The sequence below is a fragment of the Phytophthora infestans genome, genomic scaffold (assembly GCF_000142945.1).
Source record: "Phytophthora infestans T30-4 supercont1.41 genomic scaffold, whole genome shotgun sequence".
Lineage (NCBI taxonomy): Eukaryota > Oomycota > Peronosporomycetes > Peronosporales > Peronosporaceae > Phytophthora > Phytophthora infestans.
The window spans coordinates 390,840-413,157 of NW_003303718.1; the positions used below are offsets into that span (position 1 = coordinate 390,840).

The following is a 22,318-nucleotide window of genomic DNA, read 5'->3' on the forward strand; positions in this document are numbered from 1 at the left end:
CTCGAGCGCAAGACGATCTCCGCTATCGCCCCACCATGTTCGCCAGCTTCGCCACTGCCCTCATCGCTTCCACTCTCCGGCCCTCGAGCGCAGCCGCCACCAACTATGCCGGTGGCTGGCTTCCGTCGGACCCCACCAACCAGTGTGTGGATATTTGCTCCGCTCCGTCCAAGACGTGCCTCACTTCGGACGCTGCCTGCCTCGCCAAGTCGATGGTCCCGGGCGACTTCGACTATATGGTCCTGGAGCAGCTCTTCGTGCCGCAGTTCTGCCGTGACCTGCTAAAGGGTGTCGACTCCACTATTTCGCACCAAAACATCGATATGTACCCGAACGGCACAGCCTGCGTGGAGAGTGTGGTCAAGAGTGAGCTCACGATTCACGGTCTGTGGCCCAATTACAACGATGGCTACGTGAGCTGCTGCAATCCGAGCTCAGCGGTGGCCAACGACCCTTATAACGCCGCTGACTTCGCTGCCGCCCAAAGCAGCCTACTCACCACCATGGGTGAGAAGTGGGTGGACGCTACGCAAGCCACTACGTACGAATCGCTATGCGAGATCTACAACCACGAGTTCCAGAAGCACGGTCTCTGCTATGCCGCTGACGACGCTGATTACATCTCGGCTGCTGTCACGTACTTCACTGCTACGCTGAGCACGGCGGACCGCATCAGTTCAGCCACCGAGCAGATCAACAAGTGGGCAGCTCAGTCGACGCCTCAGACGACTCTGGCCGAGATTGAGGCTCTCTACGGCCACAGTGTCATGGTGTTGTGCTCGGCTGTGGATGGCAACAACCAACTGTCGGCTATCCGTACGTGCTACGAGAAGCCGACAAACATCACGAGCGAGGGAGCGTCCGCGCAGATTGACTGCGCAGCCGCGACGGCCACCTCCTCGTTCTCCGTATGCTCCGGTGACTCGCCGATCACTCTGACTGCATACACAGCCCCCACCTCGGCTTCGATGCAATAAGCTCCGACGATAGAGCGACGGTGCAGTCTGCTAGTATAAAGTTCAATGCACCAGTTACTTAAAAATGTACCATCCCAGGGCAAAAGATTGTTCGTGATGGCAGACTCGAGAAAGAATCTTTCATCGTCGTGTCCCCGGGCCTAACTGTCGGATCGTTTAGTGCAGCAAACCACCTCTACTCACAATTGAAATTGCAGCGAATCGAGCAAAGTTGCCTTCGTCCAGGTTTCAACAATGGCGTCTCAACTGCTTTTGGTGCGTCTCCATCGTCCTTTGATGTACTGTAGTACTACGTAGTGTTTGTCAGAGTTGACTGACCAGATATTGGGCTGAAGAGAGGGCGTAGTTTCTCGACGTTGAGAGTGAGCTCGATGAAGTCCAACATGACTGGCAATCCATTGAGCAGTGTATCGCTGCGGCCGCAGCAGAATCCTCTCCAAAAGGTAGGTTTAGTCCACTCTATTGGTATGGCAATACTGCGCTGAGTTTTCCTTTCCTGTGTTGCAACGTAGCGTTTCTCCGCGTCATGGTCGTCGAATATGCTAGAGAAGTCAAAGAACTCTATGATGCAATCGCCATTGCCGTGGTGGCTCTTCGGCACAGCAGGGTTGGTGGCAACCACGCTTACTGTTGGAGCTGCGGCACGCCTTACGCGGACTGGGGCGTCAACGCTGTACTGGAAGCCGCGTTTCATGCACTCACCGAAGACCGAGAGCGAGTGGCACGATGAATTCGATGTTTATCGTGACTTCTGCGCTCGCTCCCAGCGCACCCCGATGGTAAGACGAGGCTTCACGCATTTGTGGACACAAAAATCGACTCCTAATGCTAATCCGCTAGACACTCGAGGACTTCAAGCGGAACTACAAGTGGGAATCGGCCCACCGCAAACTCGGTCAAGTGACGGCTCTCGCGTTCGTGGGGCCGCTGACGTTTTTCGCAATGAAGGGCAAGATTCCGACCCCAGCGCAAGCTCCATTGGCGCTCGTTGCTGGGCTTGGAGCAACTCAATTGTACATCGGCCGAGAAATGGTGGAGAAGAACGTCAAGCCTGCTGGAAAACGCAAAAGTGATCAGCCGCCGGTGTTCGAAGGAGCCACTTTTTTCCTACCAGTTCATGTACGTGTATCCACATTAGTTAATAGCCTTGTCTATCGTCACGTAGCTCACGGTTTGCTGCCACAACTGCAGTCAGCATTATCGCTCGCGAACTTCTCTCTTCTTGTCTGGACGGGGCTTGGGATCGTTTCGCCCGTGTCTAGAGCGATTTCGGTGCGAGGACTCATGACGCCGGGTGTGCTAAAAGAGTTGGGTGAGGTTCGCAAACACTTTGTAGCGCTGACTGGCCTGGTCGCTGGTACTGTCTTCGCGGGATCCCTGGTGGCGGAAATCGACGGTGGTCGCGAGTTCCAAACGTTCCCCAAGATGGGCGATCGTTGGATCCCGCGTGGTCTGTTCGAGCAAAAGGTTGGGTCTTTGTAGGGACTAATTCAACACACCCGCAGTATTGAGCTAACTTCTTGTAATATCTGAAGCCGTTTCTACGCAACTTCCACGACAATGTAGCTCTCGTGCAGCTTGACCACCGCGTGTTGGCCCTGACGACGTTTGCTGCCTACACTGCGGTGTTCGTGAAGGCACGTAAGCCCAATATCTGGACGAACATCCCAGAGGACGCCAAGCGTGCCATGATGCTGGCAGTTGCAGCAGTTGGGGGCCAGGTATTGCAGTTGCTCGCATTATTTCGTGGTGCTTGCTTTGGTTTTGCTGACGCGGTTTGGATGACAGGTGCTCATGGGCGCGACAATGCTGGTGAATGAGGTGCCGACGCCGCTGGCGATGGTCCACCAGGGCGGCGCGGCTTTGGTATTGGGCTCGTCGTTGTGGGTGGTGCACTCGCTGCGCTTCGCTCGTCCTGGCGGCCTAATGGGAGCTGCCGTGGCCGCCGCAGCCTCCAAGATCACGTAGTGTGTGACGCGTGATAGCCAGCTTCTTTTTCTATGAATCACATTGCATTCTCCCCGGGGTATTTTCAAAATCGATCCCTTTCCAACATCCGCTTTGATAGGTCTCCCTGTCAGAATTTCCTTTATTTTCGAGGGGTATCCTTGTGAAAACCACAAACGGGGAATTTGCTGAGTGCAGCACCAGGGGACGACGAAACATTTTTGTGAGAAAAATATTTTCGTTTTAACAACCGTGAGAACCACTATACTTATTCTTACTTAAGTATTAGGTAGACTTTAAGACATCTATTAGCCTTTATTGCGATAATGTAGAGACATGATTGGACGAAAATAGTTTCATGTTAGATTTAGTTTTTGTCGCTCATTCTTTTCTATCGTTAAATGCAGCATGCCTGCAGGCTTGACGACTCCGTTTCAGCGAGGCCACGATGTCAAGTACGGTCTAGAAATTGTTGAGCGGGACCCAGAGACGTCTACTGCTCTGTTAGTCGCGTGCAAGTTTTGTGTCAAATTTGGGCGTGAAGCCAATCTGAAGGGGAAGCGGAAGCGAACGACGAATGTGCACAACTTCCGCTCCCCTTTCCGCACAGACAACTACAAGCGGCATCATGAAGCTTGCCACACAAGACTTTGGAAACAATACGTGGAAGCGTCGGATGAAGACAAAAAAATATTTTTCGACACCGCTAATTTTCCCCAAGCCGCATCAAATTGCCCACGAACTCTGAACCAATACATCGATCATACCCTGCTCAAGGCGAGTGCAGCGACCGCTGGAATGTGAATGAAAGTCGCCTCTATCTCTAACCGAACTTTTGCGCCATCCTTAGGCAGACGCCCAGCCTTTGCAGATCAAGACTCTGTGTGAGGAGGCAGTCCAGCATTCTTTCTACTCTGTGTGCGTCAATGCGTCGTACGCGACATTGGCTCGGAAGGTCAGGAAGCTACACTGGCCGAGTTAGTGATGAATACTGTCACTAAATACTGTCTTGCCTTAGACGTTGGATGGGCTGAAGGACAGGAGCAAACCACATGTGAAGGTCTGCTGCGTTGTGGGCTTCCCACTGGGGGCCACTACGACGGCGACCAAGGTTTTCGAAACCCAGCAATGTCTGGATGCCGGCGCTGAGGAGATTGATATGGTTATTAACGTAGGCATGCTTCTCGGTCAAGTGTACGACTATGTGCTGCGCGATATCTGTGCTGTCGTGGGCGTGTGCAAGGAGCACGGTGCTACCAGCAAGGTAATCGTGGAGACGGCGCTCTTGAGCACAGAGCAGATCCGCAAGGCCAGCGAGTTGGCCATCGCTGCCGGTGCTGACTTCATTAAGACGTCTACGGGCTACTCCACACGTGGTGCGTTTGTCACGCTGCAATAAAAAGTCGCCACAATGCTTTGGACTAACTTTTCATTTGCCCTAAAGGTGCCAGCGAGGAGGACGTCAAACTCCTGGCAAGTATCGCTGAGCCCGCTGGCAAGAAGGTCAAGGCCAGTGGTGGCATTCGGACAGCGGCAGATGCTCAGAAAATGATCGAACTTGGAGCGGCACGTCTTGGCACCAGTGTCGGTATCGAGATCGCGCAGGGTCGACAGAGTGACGACGGGTTTGTAATTAGTCCATAGGTTTGGAAAAAGCTATGGAGTAGCGGTAGTTAGTACAAATGGGTATGAGTGGGTGGCTGATCTGACAGTACATGTAATACCCTGTCGCCGAGTTTACAGTACTTAAATACTTCAGATCTACTGAGTTCTTAAGTCTGGGGACACAATGCTTTGAACAAATTTAAACCGTATTCCCAGCCATGTGTCGACTCTTAATACTACTACTGTAGTAGTATCTAGTACGTGTCGGTACTTTGCTGACCCTGGGCGATCTTGACACCGGCACTGGTACCGAGACGCGTGGCCCCAAGCGCGATCATCTTTTCCGCGTCAGCAACTGAGCGGATACCGCCGCTAGCTTTCACCTGCCTTCCAGCAGGCTTAGCGATACTTGCCATGAGCTTGATGTCCTCCTCGCTGGCACCTGCATGATTGAAATTCAGAAACAGTTAGTCGGCTAGCAGCAGAGCTACATGTACTACCTGGAACACGTCCGATAACGTCTATTGCAAGCTGACAGACGTACCGCGTGAGGAGAAACCTGTAGAAGTCTTGATGAAGTCGGCGCCGGCCGCGATGGCCAATTCGCTGGCCTTGCGAATCTGCTCCGTATTTAACAGCGCAGTCTCGAGGATGACCTTGCTGATCGCACCACGTTCTTTGCACACTCGCACGATAGCGCGGATGTCACTGAGCACGAAGTCGAACTCCTCAGCTCGTAGCATGCCAACGTTGATGACCATGTCGATCTCCTCAGCGCCGGCGTCAATACACTGCTGAGCCTCGAACGCCTTGGTGGCAGTTGAGGCAGCACCAAGCGGAAAGCCCACGACACAGCAGACCTTCACATGCGGCTTGCTACTGTGTTCCAGTTCATCCAAGGTCTGCAACAAGATAACAAGTTATTACCTTTGTTTTAATAGAAAATAACATCTCTTTTGTGACAAGCGCCCCCACCTTGCGGGCCAGCGACGCGTACGACGAGTTGACACACACGGAGCAGAAAGAATACTGGGCAGCCTCCTGACATAGTGTCTTGATCTGCGAAGGCAGAGCATCCGCCTGGTGATGCCACAAAGATAGGTTAGACTGGTAGACGATCAATACTCAAGTTCTGATTCAGGCTGCTGTTGCTCGCACCTTGAGCATGGTGTGGTCGATGTACTGGTTCATTTTGTCCAGCAAATTGATGAATGTGAGCTTCACGTCAAGCAAGGTCTCGTTCTGCAGGTAAGCATTCAGCGGATACTCGGCGTTTTTTTTTATCGTTCAATGAGACTTGTTTTCAAGTGCTCAGATTGGCAGAGACTATTTAATATTTAATAGTCTCTGCGATATAAAAGTCTCTGCGACTATTTAATATTTAGCAATCTGAGCACTTGAAAACAAGTCACATTGCGTTTTTCAACGAATTACAACGCACTGCTTCTACATTCGCTGAAAAACCTATTGATTTTATTTTTGCCAATTTTAGATAATTTGAAAGAAACGTCACGTTTCAAACTCTAAACGAAAGCGGGGTGTCTCCTCTATCTCTTGAGCCCTTATAAGCTACAAAATGCTTAAAACTAAAGAAGTTGTGGTCGCTCAAAAATATTTTTCCATTTATGGGCCCTCGAAATGACGATACACTGTACATTTAGGAGTGTTGTGAGCTCAATTTTTTTTTCAATTTTAGGGATTCGTAGTTTTACAGTTTTTTTCGATGGAAGTTTATGACAAATGTCACAGTCCCGGTTAAGTGCGAAAACCAATTGGCCAACTTTAAGCTCGATTATCTCGATAGCTCTAAATGGTACGTAAGTATCATTTTGTTTTGCGTGTTGTTTAGAATGCGGAGTCTAGTGAAGTGCTCAAGTTTGCTCTTTAATTTCATTTTGAGCGGCGCATGAATGGAGATCACAAGTGCCTGTCTCCTATCGACTCGTGCTAAAGTCTCCTGTAAAACCGTTGCTCGAGCCTCATCTTCGATACAATCAAATCGTTGGCGAAGAGCGCTTCTGTGCTACTACTGTACACATAATATAATATTGATAAATGTAAGCTATTTCAGTCCGTTTTTTTTTTTACCAAAAACTAATATCGGTTCAAGATACTTTTAGAGGCATCGGGATACACCACCAGCCTAGTCAGACCATTAACCAGTCGATAGTCAATACACAAGCGTATATCCTCCCAGTTCTTCTTGCTAATGATCACCACAGGTGAAGCCCATGGTGGTGTCGAGTAGCTGATGATCTTGGCTCGCAACAGACCCCAAATCAAATCTGATATATTTCCGCGGAATTGGGGTGCTACCTTCCACACCCTCGGAGCATCGGTTTTGCGTCGCCACCATCGATACTACACTTGACACCGCGCGCTGCTGGTGGTAGCGCATTACGTTTACCAACTAGCAGTTGCCGACTCTCCCAAACTTTCTGGCGTAGTTGGTCAACTTCCGCGGGTACGTCCGCTCCCGTATCCACCTCGATTTCATCAACCGTCACTTCTCCGTGGTCAGTGGTACTTCCGGGATCACTGACATGCCCTCCCCGAGATCCTCCGCGATGGGTGTCTCCAGTTGCCTCAGGTCCAGCCTCCACCACTAGGATCCTCGTCCGAGAGCCTCTAAGCACGATATTTCGCGGAGTTGGATATGAGGGTCGGTCCACCAAGGGGCCGGTCGGCTCTGCCGGAACGTCCTCCTCCCCGAGGGATCTAGTTTCGGTAGTCGCGTCATATGCCAGATTGTGCCATTCTCTTTAGCGACGAGATCCAACTGACACATACTCAGGTCGTCTAGGGAAACCTCCCCTTGCCAGTATCCGTCAGATTTCTTCATAGTGATCTAGTAGTAACCTCTTGTCACTGATAATAATAACTTGGAGGTACTGTGATCGACCCGGTCCTTGGATTACGATGGGCACCCACTTTTCGCCGCGAGTGACCCACAGCTTCTCATGATCCACCCATTTCAGTCGATCCGGTAGCTTCCAGGTTTCCCCAGGCTCTATTCAAGTTAATTTGTCCGCCCTTATGATCCTCATCGTGGCCCTATATAACGGTCGACGTCCACTGAGCTGGATTCGTACCTCATTTGGGAAGCGCAGTGTCCCATCTGCCAGATCCAGTCTTACTCCGGCTGGTACCAAGAATCCATGCCAAGAATAGTGTCTTGACCAGCGAGACCCCCAACCCAAATATCGAGCCAATACACTTAGCATCCAGCCAACATAATCTTGATTCGAGTCCCTCCATTCGTCCTATATATGCCTTCTCCAATCACAAAGCAGTCTTGGATCCGGCTCCCATCGACTTGGTACCCGACCTTACGAGCAAAGGCGACATCTTATATTGATACCTCGGCACCACTGTCTAAGCGCAGGATTGCCTTTTTATTGCTGATCTTGCCTCCCACCTTGGCTTGTCGGAACCATATTCCTGGGGCATTGAACTTTCAGTATCCACAGGACTCCCCTGTCAGTAGGTCCATGGATCCAACATTCTCAAATCCACGGGATCCAGTGACCTGGCAAGGATCCGTGATGACCTCACCCTAGGTAGGCTCAAAGCATTGGCCATGTTGCAATAGCAGTGCGCTTCTTCCCGTTGTTAGTCCAAAGTCAAAGATACCTCGGATCTGGCAAACTCATCCACCCGGTGTAAACAAGAGACCTTGGCAGCAGACATTTCATGTGGATCACGTTGTATTATCGACTGGATCTAGGAGCTTGCTACCTGGATCTAGCGACGCTTGCATAAATATGCGTAAATGCAACTTCTAGAGCGCTCGACTCGTACCGGGTTCCAACCCGGTGAGCGTCCTAAGTTAACATCTTTTCAGCCACCTCGGGCAACATCCCTCGGTGTTTGACTGGACCAAACCACTGGCGGATCTGGTTGTAGAACGATTCCGTCAGAGACTTGCCAGCATCATGGATTTCGCCACAGCTGCGACACACGCAGAAACAGTGATCCCCGCGATGGCCTTCTTGCCGCACTTCTCACATACGAGACGTTTCCAGCATCCAGCTTTTGTGTGCTTCTGGAATCCACACGGCGAGCACCACATTTGGCCTGCCCCATCTGTGGTATCCTGGGATCCGTTCATCCCACGGTCCCCAGGTGAGAAAACCACAATTCAGGGGTTATCCCCGGTTTTTCCATACTGTCGTTGGGGGCTGTGAGACAGACCCGGCGTAGTCCTCTAGGTAACCAGCTTCTTCGTCATACTTTTTTTTTATATATATCGGTACTGGTAATTTGATCAGGAACAGCATCCGGCGATGTACCAGGTGAGTTTTAAAGTGACCCAGTATTTCCTTGAAAAAGTACTTGTCAACTTCTGTCTTCTTCCAACTTTATCCGAGCCATTGTGCTATCGTTTCGAAACTGTGAAAAGTCACAGTGAGCTTTACATTCATTGCGGTTAGGGTGTCACACTAAAATTAGCTCAAATAAAATCGCGTTTGCGTCCTGTCTATAGTTAACAAAAGACACAGTCAGAATTAGTGGTTACTGCGTCCACAGTGGCCATGTCGTGTGAAAGTCATGAATCCCCTCCTCCACCTGATGCTGCAGGCACCAGTACGACACAAGATCACCAAGGCACGCAACAAAAGCCCAAACGAAAGAAGGCCTTCCGCTCTCTGTCATCTAGTGACGTGCTCCTTCTAAAATAATCTGCTGCGCATACGCCTTGGACAGCAGCCCACGGAGATACCAATACCGCTTTGGAAAACATAGCAAATGGACTAAAAAGGCCATATCAGCTTCTACTGCTGACAGAAAAGCTTGCAGGCGACGATTCACTGTTGTGATGCTGAAATTCCCACGTGAACTCTAGCTACAAATGTAGTTAGGACGCTCCCACAACAATACGTCTACTAGGATAGTAAACGATCGTTCGGGCGGACCTGAAGACCCCAGTTCTGCCCTTGCACCGGGACAGACTGGACCTTGTAAACTACTTATATTGGCCAACCAGTAAAAGTAAGAGTACGCTACTTGCACGAGCAAAGCTAATAGGTGCTATGAATTCTCGTGGTCCCAACAGCGGAAGGGTACCAGGCACGGATAAGCCTTTTACGAGTGCACCGAGTGTTCAACACTCGGCTGGAAAATAAAGGGAAGCAATACAAGCAGTCCCAGTCGTGTATATAGGCAACAATAAGGCGTCACATAAGCCTCCCGATAGTAATCGCTCAAACACACACTCTCTTGGCCTTGCCGGATGAACTCTCGCTACAGAGCTTTGAGTCCACCGACAGACATAACATCAAACATGCTTGACCAGACGCTTACCTTGAAGCCAGACGGCGCTCTGTGTGCTTGAGTGGAAATTCTGTTCTGTAATTGCGTTTGCCCTTCCTGATAAGAAGTCCTAATTATGTATACAAATATCAGGTGAGCTATGATCCGTTATGGATCTTCTTGCACGCCAAGCGTCGTCTGCACCGTCGCATGCGCATGTTTAACAGCTCGCGCCCATTCCCAGACGGTGACCGTACCTTCAAAGGCTCGCGGAGCCTTCCGCGAACTCATCCCAACCGTCACCGAGGGCTCGTGCCGTAGATGGTCCGTTCTTGGCCGCTGAATGCGAATTCGACCAGTCCATTAGAAATAATAATGACAGCCTGGATAGAATGACATCTGGACTATCCAATATTCGCTGAGTATTCGGTACTGACGCTGTCGAGTCTCTTGCACCTTGGAGTCACCGTACATCATGTGACCGAGCCTTCATAGCTTGAACAACTTGAAGGCGACCAGGTCTCTTTCCGCCGGCAATTACGGATAAATCACTGCACCACACTATTCTCCTTGATACATTTCGGCGTGAGGAAATGAAGTCCCTCCGCGCATCAGGAACTGCTGAGAAGTACCATGAGCGGGAGCAGCTTCTTACGGAATGCCGGGAACGGGTAAAATATTTTAAATTTAGTCAATTATTTATGTATTAACCTTATTTATTTTAGTGCGATGGTTATGCACAGGAGAAGGCTGAAAAAACTGAAAAGGAAAAAAGGAAGCAGCGATACGTGAAGCTGCGTCTAACCCAGTAGTGCGCGATGCGATGGCTGGAATGCGGCGTGCTCGTGAAGATGACGGCAATTATAATGCTGAAAGCTGTGAAAAAAACGAAACGAACTAGCACGGATGCAATCCTTGAGTATCTAGAGCCGAAATCGGAAGGTCAGCTAGGACGAGACAAACGGCGAGATCGTCAACTCGACATACAAGAAAAACAACTAGCTTTTGAAGAAGAGAGGCTGAAGCAAGACAGTGAGAAAACAGACGCCCTTATGGCGATGATGGCTCCCCAAATGGGGTTTCTAGCTATGTTGGCTGAGAAGTTAGACGAATAAAAATGTTTGAGCTGGCATTTAACTTTGATTACTGTGTAAGTACTGATCCGTACTTGGAGGGTCAAGCTGAAAATATTTCGAAATTTGTCTTCCATAGCAACATGTGTGTACATTTGCTAACATAAATGTACATCTTCTCAACCCTTTGCAAAAGCAACTTTTGGTTCTTGTGGAAGTCCACAAACGCCTAATATCGAGCAATCTTACCGAACTCCCATTCAACACTTATCCGAACACTGCTCATGCGCTTGTTTAATTTCCTTTTCATCTTCAGAAATCCCAGTACCTTTGCAAGGGGCTAAAAGGTGATTATTTTAGCGTAAGCAGGATCTCTGTACATCACAAATTGCCTTTCTCCGCAAGTAAGGTATGTTTCATTAATATCCAGAAGCCCACTTCGCTTAAAAAACATCATGCCATGTACCGGGATATGGGCCGCTGAGATGAAATAATAAACCATCGAGGGCCACCACGGACTGGTACTTCAAGGCGTGTTTTCTCTAAGAGCGTGCTCACTACGATACTGGAGATAGAGATGGAGGCAGCAGATCAACATCTCCAGATCTGGTTTGTCCGCCACAGAAAATGCTCTAGCTAAATTTCAACCAATCGAATAGGTGCAACACCAGTTGAACATTGCCAGTCTTGTCAGCGGATCCAAAGAGGGCTGCTCCGCGCGCTGAAGCAGGTCTCGACAGCGGCGAAGCGTTGTCGCAATTGGCATCTACGTTTAAAGCAGCTCTGAAAGAAATACCGGTGATGTCAAGCCTTGAGGGCCAGCTGTCGGGCGTAGATACTGCCGGCGACGTGCCCGCCACTTTTGTGTCTCTCGCCCAGATTTCGACGGCGCCACCAGCAACGCCGATACCCTCTTCGGCATTTAGCACCTCGGTGGACGACGCAGCCCTTTTATCTGCCTCGCTGTAGTCGAAGAGCCGCGGAAAGCTAGCGAAGAAGTCTGCTTCCGACGCACCATCACAGCCAGTGTTCGCATGAACGTCGAGGGCAGCGGAAACTATATTACCTGTGCGTTTGGGACGATGAAGCATCGTTTTCAGGGCACTAAGAGTTCGAAACAGCTCGCTGCTGCGTAAGGAACGATATCCTCCAGCTGACCATAAAAAGTAGAGCGCTGTAGCCACTTTCTTGTTGTAGGAGTGTCGCTTGGAATTGACTCCAGCGACAAGAATTTTCTGCCGGCGAAGCAAAGTAGTGATAAGCAAAAACCTTTTCTAGGTGCATCGAAAAAAAGTAATGTTTTGAGAAAGTAAAAATTAGACAAAATTCATTCGAAAAAGTATGATATGCACCTTGTGATCATTGTACACATACTTCTGGTTCTTTTCTGGGCGACAAATTCCATGAACGGCTCCGTCAATGAAGCCTATGCACGTCCTAAGCGGGATACCTTTTGCGTAAATCGCGTTCGCGTATGTGCTCAGCGTTGGTTCCGTCAAGCCCAAGTAGTCGAATTCCAGGAGATGCTTAAACGAAGCGTACAAACACCGAGGACATTGTTGGATATCGTAGAAATTGCCGTCTCATCGCGTCCGCAAAGGTCCTTAAGGTCGCTAAGATGTGCGAGATATGCCATACGCCGTCGGAAAATGCATAGAGCTTCGAATGCTGAGATTTGGTATCGTTGCTTGGTGGGAAAAGGGTCGGGGAGATGGAAGCGCGCGACCAGGGCGATAAGGTCATTCTTTTCGAAGTGATTTTTTTTCTTCCACATAATATCAGACCTAGGTAGAGTAAAATCGAAGCGGCGAGTGCGACTCGACGACGACAATTTGGCAGTCATGTCTGTCGTCGCCCGCGTGCTAGAGCTGCCACTGTTCATTAATCAAAAATGACACCTGCACAAGACAACGACAACAAATTGACCCTCCAAAAAGAAGTAAAACTCACTGTTATTTCTCATAAGGTCTGCGACCACTTTTGTGGCGCCAACCGCTTTCGTGTTGTATCGAATCGAATCGTATCGTCCTAATGAAACTCAGCAATGTAATTGGCGAAAACTACAAAGCATGTGAGTCTCTATTTCAAATCACAATTGATTTTGGCGCCAATTAATTCCCGCCATTGCGAAAGGTCACATTCAATCGTGCTGAATGGCTACAATGCCGCAATTATCGCACCCCGCAGAATGGCCATCATTTCGAAACTTGACAGCAACGACGATAATCAACATGGCACCGAGCTACACGCAAGAAGAGCTTGATCTAGCAGTCCAGTGAGTACTGGACGGTACGCTGTCGAAGGAGTCTCGTCTGAATCCAAGATCCCCGCTAGCACTTTGCGTAAGTGGGTTACCAATGCAAAAATGGCGTTACGCGGCACCGTCGTTGTCCGACCTTTGCTGCCATCTGAGACAGAAGAGACTATTCATGACTGGATAATTGGACGCCAGATTGTGCACCAACCAGTCGGACGACCCGAGATCATAAAAAAGCCCAGGGCATTTCTGAGCTAGTCGCTGGCCGGGCTGTCACGGACGGTTGGTACACACGCTTCATGCAACGTTACCCAGATCTCACGGATATAATGTGCAAACTCTCTGCAAAACACGCAACACTGTTGACCTTTCTGACATCCGCCTGCTTTTCAACTCGCTCGCCAAAGTTATCATCGAGACAAAAGCCTCAGCGGATAAGGTTTTTAACTTGGACGAGGCGGTATTTTACGAGGCTACGAGGAGCAACAAGATTGTTGCTGTTCGTCGCTCAAAAAATGTATGGACCACATGCACCGCATCAAACGTTCACATGACCACCATCGCGTGCGAAAGTGCATCAGGGTTTGTCGTGCCTCATGTGTTTATCCTTCCTGGGAAAACAGTGAAACTGGATATCCTCAACGAATGTAAGGTTGATGGTGGTGGCGTGACAACCACTCCGACGGCATTCTTGAGCATGGATCTATCCAATCTTGACTCCGGTGTTTTTGCTAAGGAAGCACCGTTGGCGGCGCCCGCTCATTTTGGTAATGGATGGATGCGGATCGCACTACTCAAGTTCAACGATCGAGCTGGCGGCTCGGCTGCATGTCGTCTTGGTTTGCCACCCAGTAAATGCTACACACCTAATTCAGCCACTTGATGTGACTGTGTTTACATTATTCAAAGGGAGACTGCAAAATCTGGTGAATGAGCTCGTTGATGAAGATACCAACGGAGGTTACACCATTGATAAAGCCACGGCAGTAAGGGTTTAATGCTTGACTTGGCGGCGGTGCAACTTTGCTACCAGCATCAAGTCAAGTTTCCAGGTTTGCGGCCTATACCCACTGTCGTTAGTAAACATGCAACATCGAATGGTTCTGTATTTAAGGAACGGACCAGCAGACGTTCGGTTAGCAGCCTGCTTGCAAGCTGAAGTGGATATCCGGCGTGAGATCCTAACGCTGCCCGCACCTGCCGTCAAAACAAAGAAGAAAAAGACTGCAGGCGTAGGCTACAAAATTCTAACCGCTGAGATGATGATGAAGATCGATAGCAAGAATGTCAAGACGGTAAAAAACAACAAGATCAAGGCGCTGCGGAATTGGAACAACCTCTTCAAGGCGACACGAGGTAATACGACCAACAGTAAGATAGCCGCAGAGTAAGAAAACAACAATCAGAGAGGTATCTTTGTAACGGGGTACATGCCCCATGTTACATAAAGAGTGACCCGTCACTCTTATGGACACCTGGTACACGGTACCAGGTGCTCTCGGAGCCAGTCAGGGCATAGCTACTTACCTCCAGTATTGGTAACCTCTAGTTTGTAAAGGATCCAAGCTAACCTTACTTATAAATACATCAGTCTTTCATCTACTCTATCAAGTAGCAAACCGTTCCCACTGAGGCCGGGAACACGTGGACTAACGCTCACTCGAGTGGTAAATACCCTTAAGCACTTCCTCTGTGCAAGGTGCTGTGTGACCCCGTCACACTTGGTAGCACTCGTAGTCAATCCAACACTATCGCGGGTAGATTGAACTACCTGAATCCTCTGTGCGCTCAAAGTTTGAGCCACGATGGATCGAAGCGAGTTTCCTCGCTTGAACGACTCACAGTACGAGTCTGTTCGGAAGATGGGAGGCATCTTTGGACAAGATGTCCTTCGCAGCTTGGCTGCGGTGACGCCTGCCGAGCGACGCGAACGCGTGGCTGCGTTTGAGACCTACGAGCATGGTCTCATCGCTCACGTCCGCGGGAGTTTGGAGATCTCGATTGTTGCTCCCCAGGCAACCAGGCCAAAGCCGGTATGGCTGAAGGTCCCCGCGTTTGAGGGGAAGATGGAGATCGCCATGAAGGCGGGTCTCATCTCGGACGAGCCAGTTCGGGTGGCGTTTGCCCTGTACAACCTTGGTGGACGTGCCAAGCACTGGGCATATACCAAGGAGACGACATCTCCTGGATGCTTTGCATCCTGGGCTCAGCTGTGTGAGCAGCTTCGAGCCGCGTTCCTACCGGGAAACAACGAGTTCCGCCAGCGCTCACGCTTTCTCGCGTGTAAGCAAGGTAAACGTGAGCTGCAGGAGTACGCGCAAAAGATGCGCACATTGGTGGCATCTCTGGCAGGGAATCCTCTGCCTGAAGACATCAAAACAACAATCTTCACGGACGGCCTGAAGGTCGGTCCTGCTCGCACCCAGCTATTTCGGGTGCAAGCGACAACTATGGAGGAGGCGATTCGAATCGCCCTCCACGAAGAGTACAGCCACAAGCAGGCTGGTACTCCTCGGGAAGAGGAACGTCGCTACGATGAGGATGGCGTTCCTCGGTAGGCGGAGCATAGCAGCAATGACGATGTTGCTCCTGCTGTCACGCAGCCCGTTGATACCGGTGCATACCATGGACTTAAGCTCAGCCGAGAGCTTGGGACCGCTGCTATGGATGCGGCGGACATGGACACTACCAGCGTTTGTGTCCCTCGCCAGTCCTCGGGAAGAAGACAGCCCGTGGACCCCAGGTCCGGTGGCGCAGGCCACGGCCAGGTGGACGAAGACTTCCCGACCGCCAGTAGAGGCGGTATGCCCTACCGAAGAGCGCTAAGTCTTCGTGATGGATGTGCAGGTAGTGCACACCACGGGACTTAGCCCAGAGAAGTGGTTCTCTCAAACCGGTGAAGGGCAGTGATGGGCTGCTGGTAGTACACTCGGTGTACGGGGGTACGGTACTCCTTGAGCGTTTGATGAGTTCTGGGGCGTTGATACTCCGCCGGAACGTCGCTTGGCATAGCGACACCCGACTGCACTTTTTGTCAGAGTAACGGTCGTGGGCTGGTCCTTGGTGGACTAGCCTTTGGTACGGTGGAGGAGGTACGAATGATCTTCAGCGGACCTGAGCGTTTGGGCTCGATGTACTCGCGCACCGCGGTGCCGCTTTTTGTCGCGTACCCAACACAATACTTTGTGGTATTGGATGAAAAGAATTTGAGTTTTGGATTATCGGCGCCCGTGTGCCGCAGCTCTTTTGATTTGATGTTTGCATTCGCGTGTCTCTGTTCGTGCTATAATAGGCATATTGTGAATTTCGACCAAATTTGACGTTTTGGTCCTGTAATCGTCGAGCCACTCGCTTACAAATTTCCTGGTATTTAGAAATAGACCAGATCGTATTTCCGTAGATCGTACATAAGTGGATTTTAGCTCGCAGTTCTCGCGTGGCTGTGCCGAACATAAGACACAGCCCAGACTTTGGTGTGGCAATACTGAGAAGGGCCTACAAGTTTAGGTCTATGGCGGAACATTGGTGAGTCATGTTCCCACCTCCGTCATGACTGCGGCGTCTGACACAGACCACCAGGCAGAAGCGTCACGGAGCTGTCGACGCGCCGACAGCTCTGCGTACAGCAAGACCATGCATCGCTGCTGCAATGCCACGGGCATGGGTCTTTTGCCCGGCGTGTGGACCTGCTACATCCGCAGCGTCCAACGCCGAAGGTCGTCGCGCCGTACGGGCTTCGACAGTGGTTATGCCTTTAAGCGCTAACCAGGTGGGTAACTTAGGACCACACGGTCGCCCAGACCTTAACGGAAGAGGAGGGCGCTGAATGCGCTTCCTGTGCGGTTAACACGGACCGACACGGTCGCCCAGACCTTAGCTGCAGCGGAATGCGCTGAATGGGATTCCTGTGTGGTTAACATGGACCCACACACGGTCGCCCAGACCTTAACCGCAAAGGAATGCACTGAATGCGTTTCCTGTGTGGTTAACACGGACCCACACACGGTCGCCCAGACCTTAACTGCAGAGGAATGCGCTGAATGCGCTTCCTGTGTGGTTAACACGGACCCACACACGGTCGCCCAGACCTTAACTGCAGAGGAATGCGCTGAATGGGCTTCCTGCGTGGGTATTAAGTGCCACACGAGGTCTTGAGTGCCTCTGATGTCGTCAACGAGACATCACGACGAGGGTAACGAAGTGCCACGTCACGTTAACCGCCGCAAGTCGGGCCTGAACCTTGTTCAGGCCGACGTCGCCTTAAGCGAATCGGAGTCCAGGGTCCATCTTCCTCTGACTCGGTCGGTGGACACCAACTCTGTCCGGTGTGTGTGCGGGTCTGCCACGCCAGCTGATCCCAACACCGAAGGTCGTCGCGCCGGATGCGCTTCGACAGTGGTGGTGCCGAAGAACAATTCACCAGGTGGGTAACATAGGTCCACATTGCGGGTAACAAGTTCCGCAAGCAGCGAAGCAGCTTAAAGAGACCGACATTCGGTGCTCCGAGCGTGGGTAACAGAGTTCCACGCAAGGTCACTCGGACCATCACTGATAAGGAAGTCGCTGCAAGCGCTTCCGGTGTGGGTAACATAGCTCCACAATTAAGGCGGGTAATATAGCTCCGCACACAGAACCATTAGCTCGAGACGCGAGGCTGTCTTGACCTCGCCAGACGTGAGCGACTCGCTCGACGTCAAGTCGTGCAGACTCAAACTGCTGACGCGAAGGATGGATGCTTGCGGCCGACACGGCCGACGCAGTCGTCCATACCGGCGCAGTGCACGGGGCGGAGAGCCGTCGTGCCTGCTAGTGGCTATCACAAGCCACGGGAGACTCAGTAGTCTCGAAATTAATTGGGGGAGAGGCTCGGAAATACCATTCCTCCCTGACTTTCCACGAGGCAGGTAGCTGTCGTGCTGCCAGTGGCTATCACAAGCCACGAGAGACTCAATAGGCTCAAGTTTTAGGGGGGGGGGAGAGGCTCGGAAATACCTTTCCTCCCTGGTCTTGAGGAAAGACCAAGTTCCTTACGGAACCAGGCGTTGATGTACATCGACTGCAGCCTGGAGGCGAACAGCCGGGCTAGCGCTGCGGCAGCTCTAGCCAAACAAGACAGAGTGGCGACGGAAGCCACTGACGCTAGGTGCCTCGGAAGCTGAGTGAGTCAGCGATGTTGTGGCTGCATGCAACCACACACGAGACGAAGCGCGGACCTGGTGCAATCACTGCACAGGTCCCTTGGTCATGAATGGCCTGTCGAGTAGGGTGAACGGAACGTCTCACCCACCGACAAAGTGGTTGCGGTACGTGATGTACGCAACGCGCCGAGTAAAATGTGCCGTGGAGCCATAACCCAAGTGTGGTGCACGAGTGCACACACAACTGACCAGGTGGTGGTCGAGGCAACGCACGCAGTCGTAGCTGGTGCCGCGCCGAGCATGACACCGTGGTGATGGCTACTTGCCTCACCATGGTTTGATACCCGTGAGTACTCGGGGTCAATATCAGACACCAACGCAGCAGTGGCATGGTGGTGAGATATGCCCCACCACGGTCGAGTACCATCAAGGTACATGGTGTCTGTAATAGACACTGGTATGGGTGCAAAGGATATGCACCATACCACGACCCGTTGCGCTCTGGGCGTATACGCTGTGAGTTAACGCACGTACCGTGCATCGGCACTGGCTGCTGTCGAGCAGCCTGCCGGAAGTTCCACGTAATAAGCTCGTCGTGCTTGACACACATGAAGTACACGGAGCTTTTATGGTAGCTGTGGTACGTGTCGTACACTGCGTACCTCGTGTACGGGCCCATGGACCTGTACGCTGTGCTTGCACATGCGTCGTGCATGATGCGAGCACTGGCCATGAATACATTCAGGCGACAGTACAGCAGAAGCTGTTGCCGCCAAACATGGCAACCTTGTGGTGGGCGTACCGCACCAAAGATTAGTACACCTGCACCACGGTTGTGTACCGTCACGGTACACGGTGTCGATGAAGGACACCTACGCGTCGTTGGTATGACGACTAAGACGCGAAGAGAGCGTGGCAGAAGCTCTGCCCGCAAGGATGGACCCTTGCTGGATCCAAAGGCATGGCCCGAGGTGAGCTGAGAGCTCCCACTAGTGCTGGGACAGGTGTTGCCCTTCTCGGTGTCGCCCCTCGAGGGAGACACCATGCTCCGGACGCGTTCGCGAGGACTGTCGTGTCCCCTGGTGCGAACTGTGGGCGAATGCCACACGTTCGGATGCTATTGCACCCTGTGCCAAAGCACTGTACGCGCGCTAGCGCAGGAGCTAAGGCAGCTCTGAGTGTAGGCTTTGCGGTCTACACAGTTGTGATCATAGGGATGCAAATCCCAGTGAGCTTTGGGAGCACAAGTCATTGTGAGTGTGACTGAGAGCCGCGCCAGTCTCGTGGCTGCTCAGTGTGAGAATTCACCTTTACTCACTTCCGATTGGAGAATCAGTTGTGATTGGAGAATCAGGTGATTCTCAGTTAAGTGGGGGAGGATGTAACGGGGTACAATCCAGTGTGCCCCATGTTACATAAAGAGTGACCCGTCACTCTTGTGGACACCTGGTACACGGTACCAGGTGCTCTCGGAGCCAGTCAGGGCATGGCTACTTAGCTCCACTATTGGTTACCTTTAGTTTGTAAAGGATCCAAGCTAACCTTACTCATAAATACATCAGTCTTACATCTACTCTATCAAGTAGCAAACCGTTCCCACTGAGACCGGGAGCACGTGAACTAACGTTCACTCGGATAGTAAATACCCTTAAGCACTTCCTCTGTGCAAGGTGCTGTGTGACCCCGTCACAATCTCGGACCGCTTAAGTATCAACAGTAAAATAGACACAATTCGAGTAAGTTTCGGTGAGATCGAACGTTGTGTCAATGACAAGCTACATACTTACGTTTTTAGGGCGGATCGCTAGCCATACGTTAATGCATAGCGACAACCCTGCTCCAATGCACTTGCGGGACTCGAACCCACATCACGTACACCGGCCCTCAATAAGACTATTGTCAGAATTGGCAGAATTAGGGTATTGTTCCATATTGAACTTTTGAGCAAATACCATGGTAAGTCCGATTGTGATATCTAAAGATTTGTTATGCTTAACACCTAGTCACCCGAGTGTCTCACTTCATCGATATTGAGCATAAAAAGTGAAGGATTAAATTGCCTTTGCTCTGAACTGCCCTCGAGTGTTTTCTTTATATTAACCCCTTGAGCTCGAAGCATTCTCCGCGCCCCCATCCGACTAAAAAACTTGTATCTCCGGGTAAGGGTTAACATATTAAAATTAAGCTTTTTTGATATCGTGTATGTTGGATAGGCGTGCACTTAACCTAGTCTCAGAAATCACATCATCCTGCAATCGTGTATCTCCAAGCTATTAACAGCAAGTAAGGCGGTGTTATCGTGGAGCCTGTATACACCTTGATAAAACAGGTGCATTCCCGTGTTAAAAGAAGGCGTTCATAGAACAAAGTCGTGCTACTCAAATACAGATGCTGATCAGTCTTGTGATTGCTGAAACTGAGTATACTGAAATCAAAACAATTACGGACACAACAATCGATTACTCCTCCGCCTCGACCGTACGCGCTCGCTTTGGCGAGGTCTGTCCTGCACCCGCCGACTCGTCATCCGATGAAACACAACCTTCCTCGTCACTTGCAGCCAATGATACTTGAGCTGGGGTTCGCGCGCGAATGTTCCGCTTTCTCGCAGTTTTGGGGAGGAGCGTACCATTTCGCCACACTCTGTGCCATATATCAAAGCACGTCATGAGGGCGCCGTTGTGCCTGTGTCGAGCCTTGTCGCACAAGAACACACGCCATGCCTTCGGCTTCTTCGACGGCGTCGCCAGCTTGCAGTCACTGCAGTACATTGAGGAGTCCCCGCCACGCGCCCCATCTGTTCCCTTTAGCAATGAGCACACCTTGCATACCCGGGTCCGACGCTTCCTCCCAGCTTGGTTGTTACCGGGGCGCCACTCGTCGTTCTGGACAGGAATGTGTCCAGGCTGTTGCGTTCTCGACCGAGATCTTGACGGTGTTGCTGCCGCATCTTCGTCGTAAAACAGTCCTTCCCAATCGTCGGGCCGCAACTGGCATAACTCCAAGTGCATCTGCTTGATAAACTTCACGTGACTAAGCTTGCGCTGTCCATCTGCAACGCGACGAGCATTGTAGATGATATAGGCATTGATGATGGCGAGATCGACAAGCCCTAGGAATAGGGATTTGTAGTACTTCTTGTACTTGATAGCAAGTTGCAGCGAGTACCTATGAAGCATGTGCATACACGTTTAGAACTCGAAGTAAGATGTATATACACTGTACGCACACTTACCTTTGTAAACGAAGCTGGTCGTGAACGTCCACTCCGCCCATGAGCGTCTGATAATCTTTCAGCACTCGTGGGCAGGCAACTTCACCCTGCTCGCCGGTCTGCTTGTCTCGCCGCACTACGCGATCCATTTCAACGCTTCCCCCGGATGCAAGCATATACACCGCTTTGTTATCCCACCAGCGCAGCGCCCGAAATCCAGGGATCTGCCGGTGCTCAGTTACATCAAACGTACCACGTTCGATCCGTGCTGGGCGATTTTTTATAGGCTTTTTCTTCTTCTCACCTTTCTTCTTTTCGCCAACAAGAGACGCTGGCAGCCCCAGACGATCCGTCTGCACTGTACCCACACTGTAGAAACCCATGGTTAGCATCTGCACTGCCAGCGAAACCGATGTGTAAAAGCGGTCAGTGACGATCAGCCTCATGGCACCTGTGCCGGGTCCTGTAGGCCCAAACACCTCCGTGAGATTGCGAATAACTGCTGCTGGCCCAGACATATAGTCTGTCAACGCGCCACTGACACCCGCATGTTCTTGTTTTCCACAGTAGACCTCAAAACTGTCCATACATGTTTACAAATGGGTTAGTATGTCAGGTACATGTTAAGCATACTTAGGAGCCAAAAAAAAAACAGTGCTCCTGTTGGAACACTCGTAACTCACCGGATGCAATACGCCGTCGTTGAACAACACAGCATGAATAGCTTGCTTCCCCACTTATGAGGATTATCTTTCATGAAGACTCGCATCCGATTGAATCTGGACCGTGATGCAGAATGCTTCGTCAAAGCCATTGCAGCAGTGAATGTATCCCCGCTGAAATCGCTGCGTCAG

At 51.0% G+C, this 22,318-nt stretch overlaps 4 protein-coding genes across 4 annotated transcripts; 3 read left to right on the forward strand and 1 right to left on the reverse strand.

Moving 5' to 3' along the window:
• Positions 1-1,049, forward strand: PITG_16015 (ribonuclease, putative; the record flags this gene model as incomplete). Its single annotated transcript, XM_002897751.1, has 1 exon — positions 1-1,049. The coding sequence occupies one exon, from the start codon at positions 36-38 to the stop codon at positions 975-977; it is 942 nt and encodes a 313-aa protein (XP_002897797.1).
• A 467-nt stretch (positions 1,050-1,516) lies between these two features.
• PITG_16016 (cytochrome oxidase assembly protein, putative) lies at positions 1,517-2,945 on the forward strand (the record flags this gene model as incomplete). The annotated part of the gene is made up of 5 exons (XM_002897752.1): positions 1,517-1,756; positions 1,818-2,096; positions 2,169-2,444; positions 2,513-2,698; positions 2,766-2,945. 5 exons carry the CDS (start codon positions 1,517-1,519, stop codon positions 2,943-2,945), a joined length of 1,161 nt encoding a protein of 386 aa, XP_002897798.1.
• A 387-nt stretch (positions 2,946-3,332) lies between these two features.
• PITG_16017 (deoxyribose-phosphate aldolase) lies at positions 3,333-4,476 on the forward strand (the record flags this gene model as incomplete). Its single annotated transcript, XM_002897753.1, has 3 exons — positions 3,333-3,427; positions 3,966-4,300; positions 4,376-4,476. The coding sequence occupies 3 exons, from the start codon at positions 3,333-3,335 to the stop codon at positions 4,474-4,476; spliced, it is 531 nt and encodes a 176-aa protein (XP_002897799.1).
• Positions 4,477-4,689: 213 nt separating this feature from the next.
• PITG_16018 (deoxyribose-phosphate aldolase) lies at positions 4,690-5,821 on the reverse strand (the record flags this gene model as incomplete). The annotated part of the gene is made up of 4 exons (XM_002897754.1): positions 4,690-4,971; positions 5,074-5,431; positions 5,505-5,609; positions 5,688-5,821. 4 exons carry the CDS (start codon positions 5,718-5,720, stop codon positions 4,784-4,786), a joined length of 684 nt encoding a protein of 227 aa, XP_002897800.1.
• Positions 5,822-22,318: the final 16,497 nt, after the last annotated feature.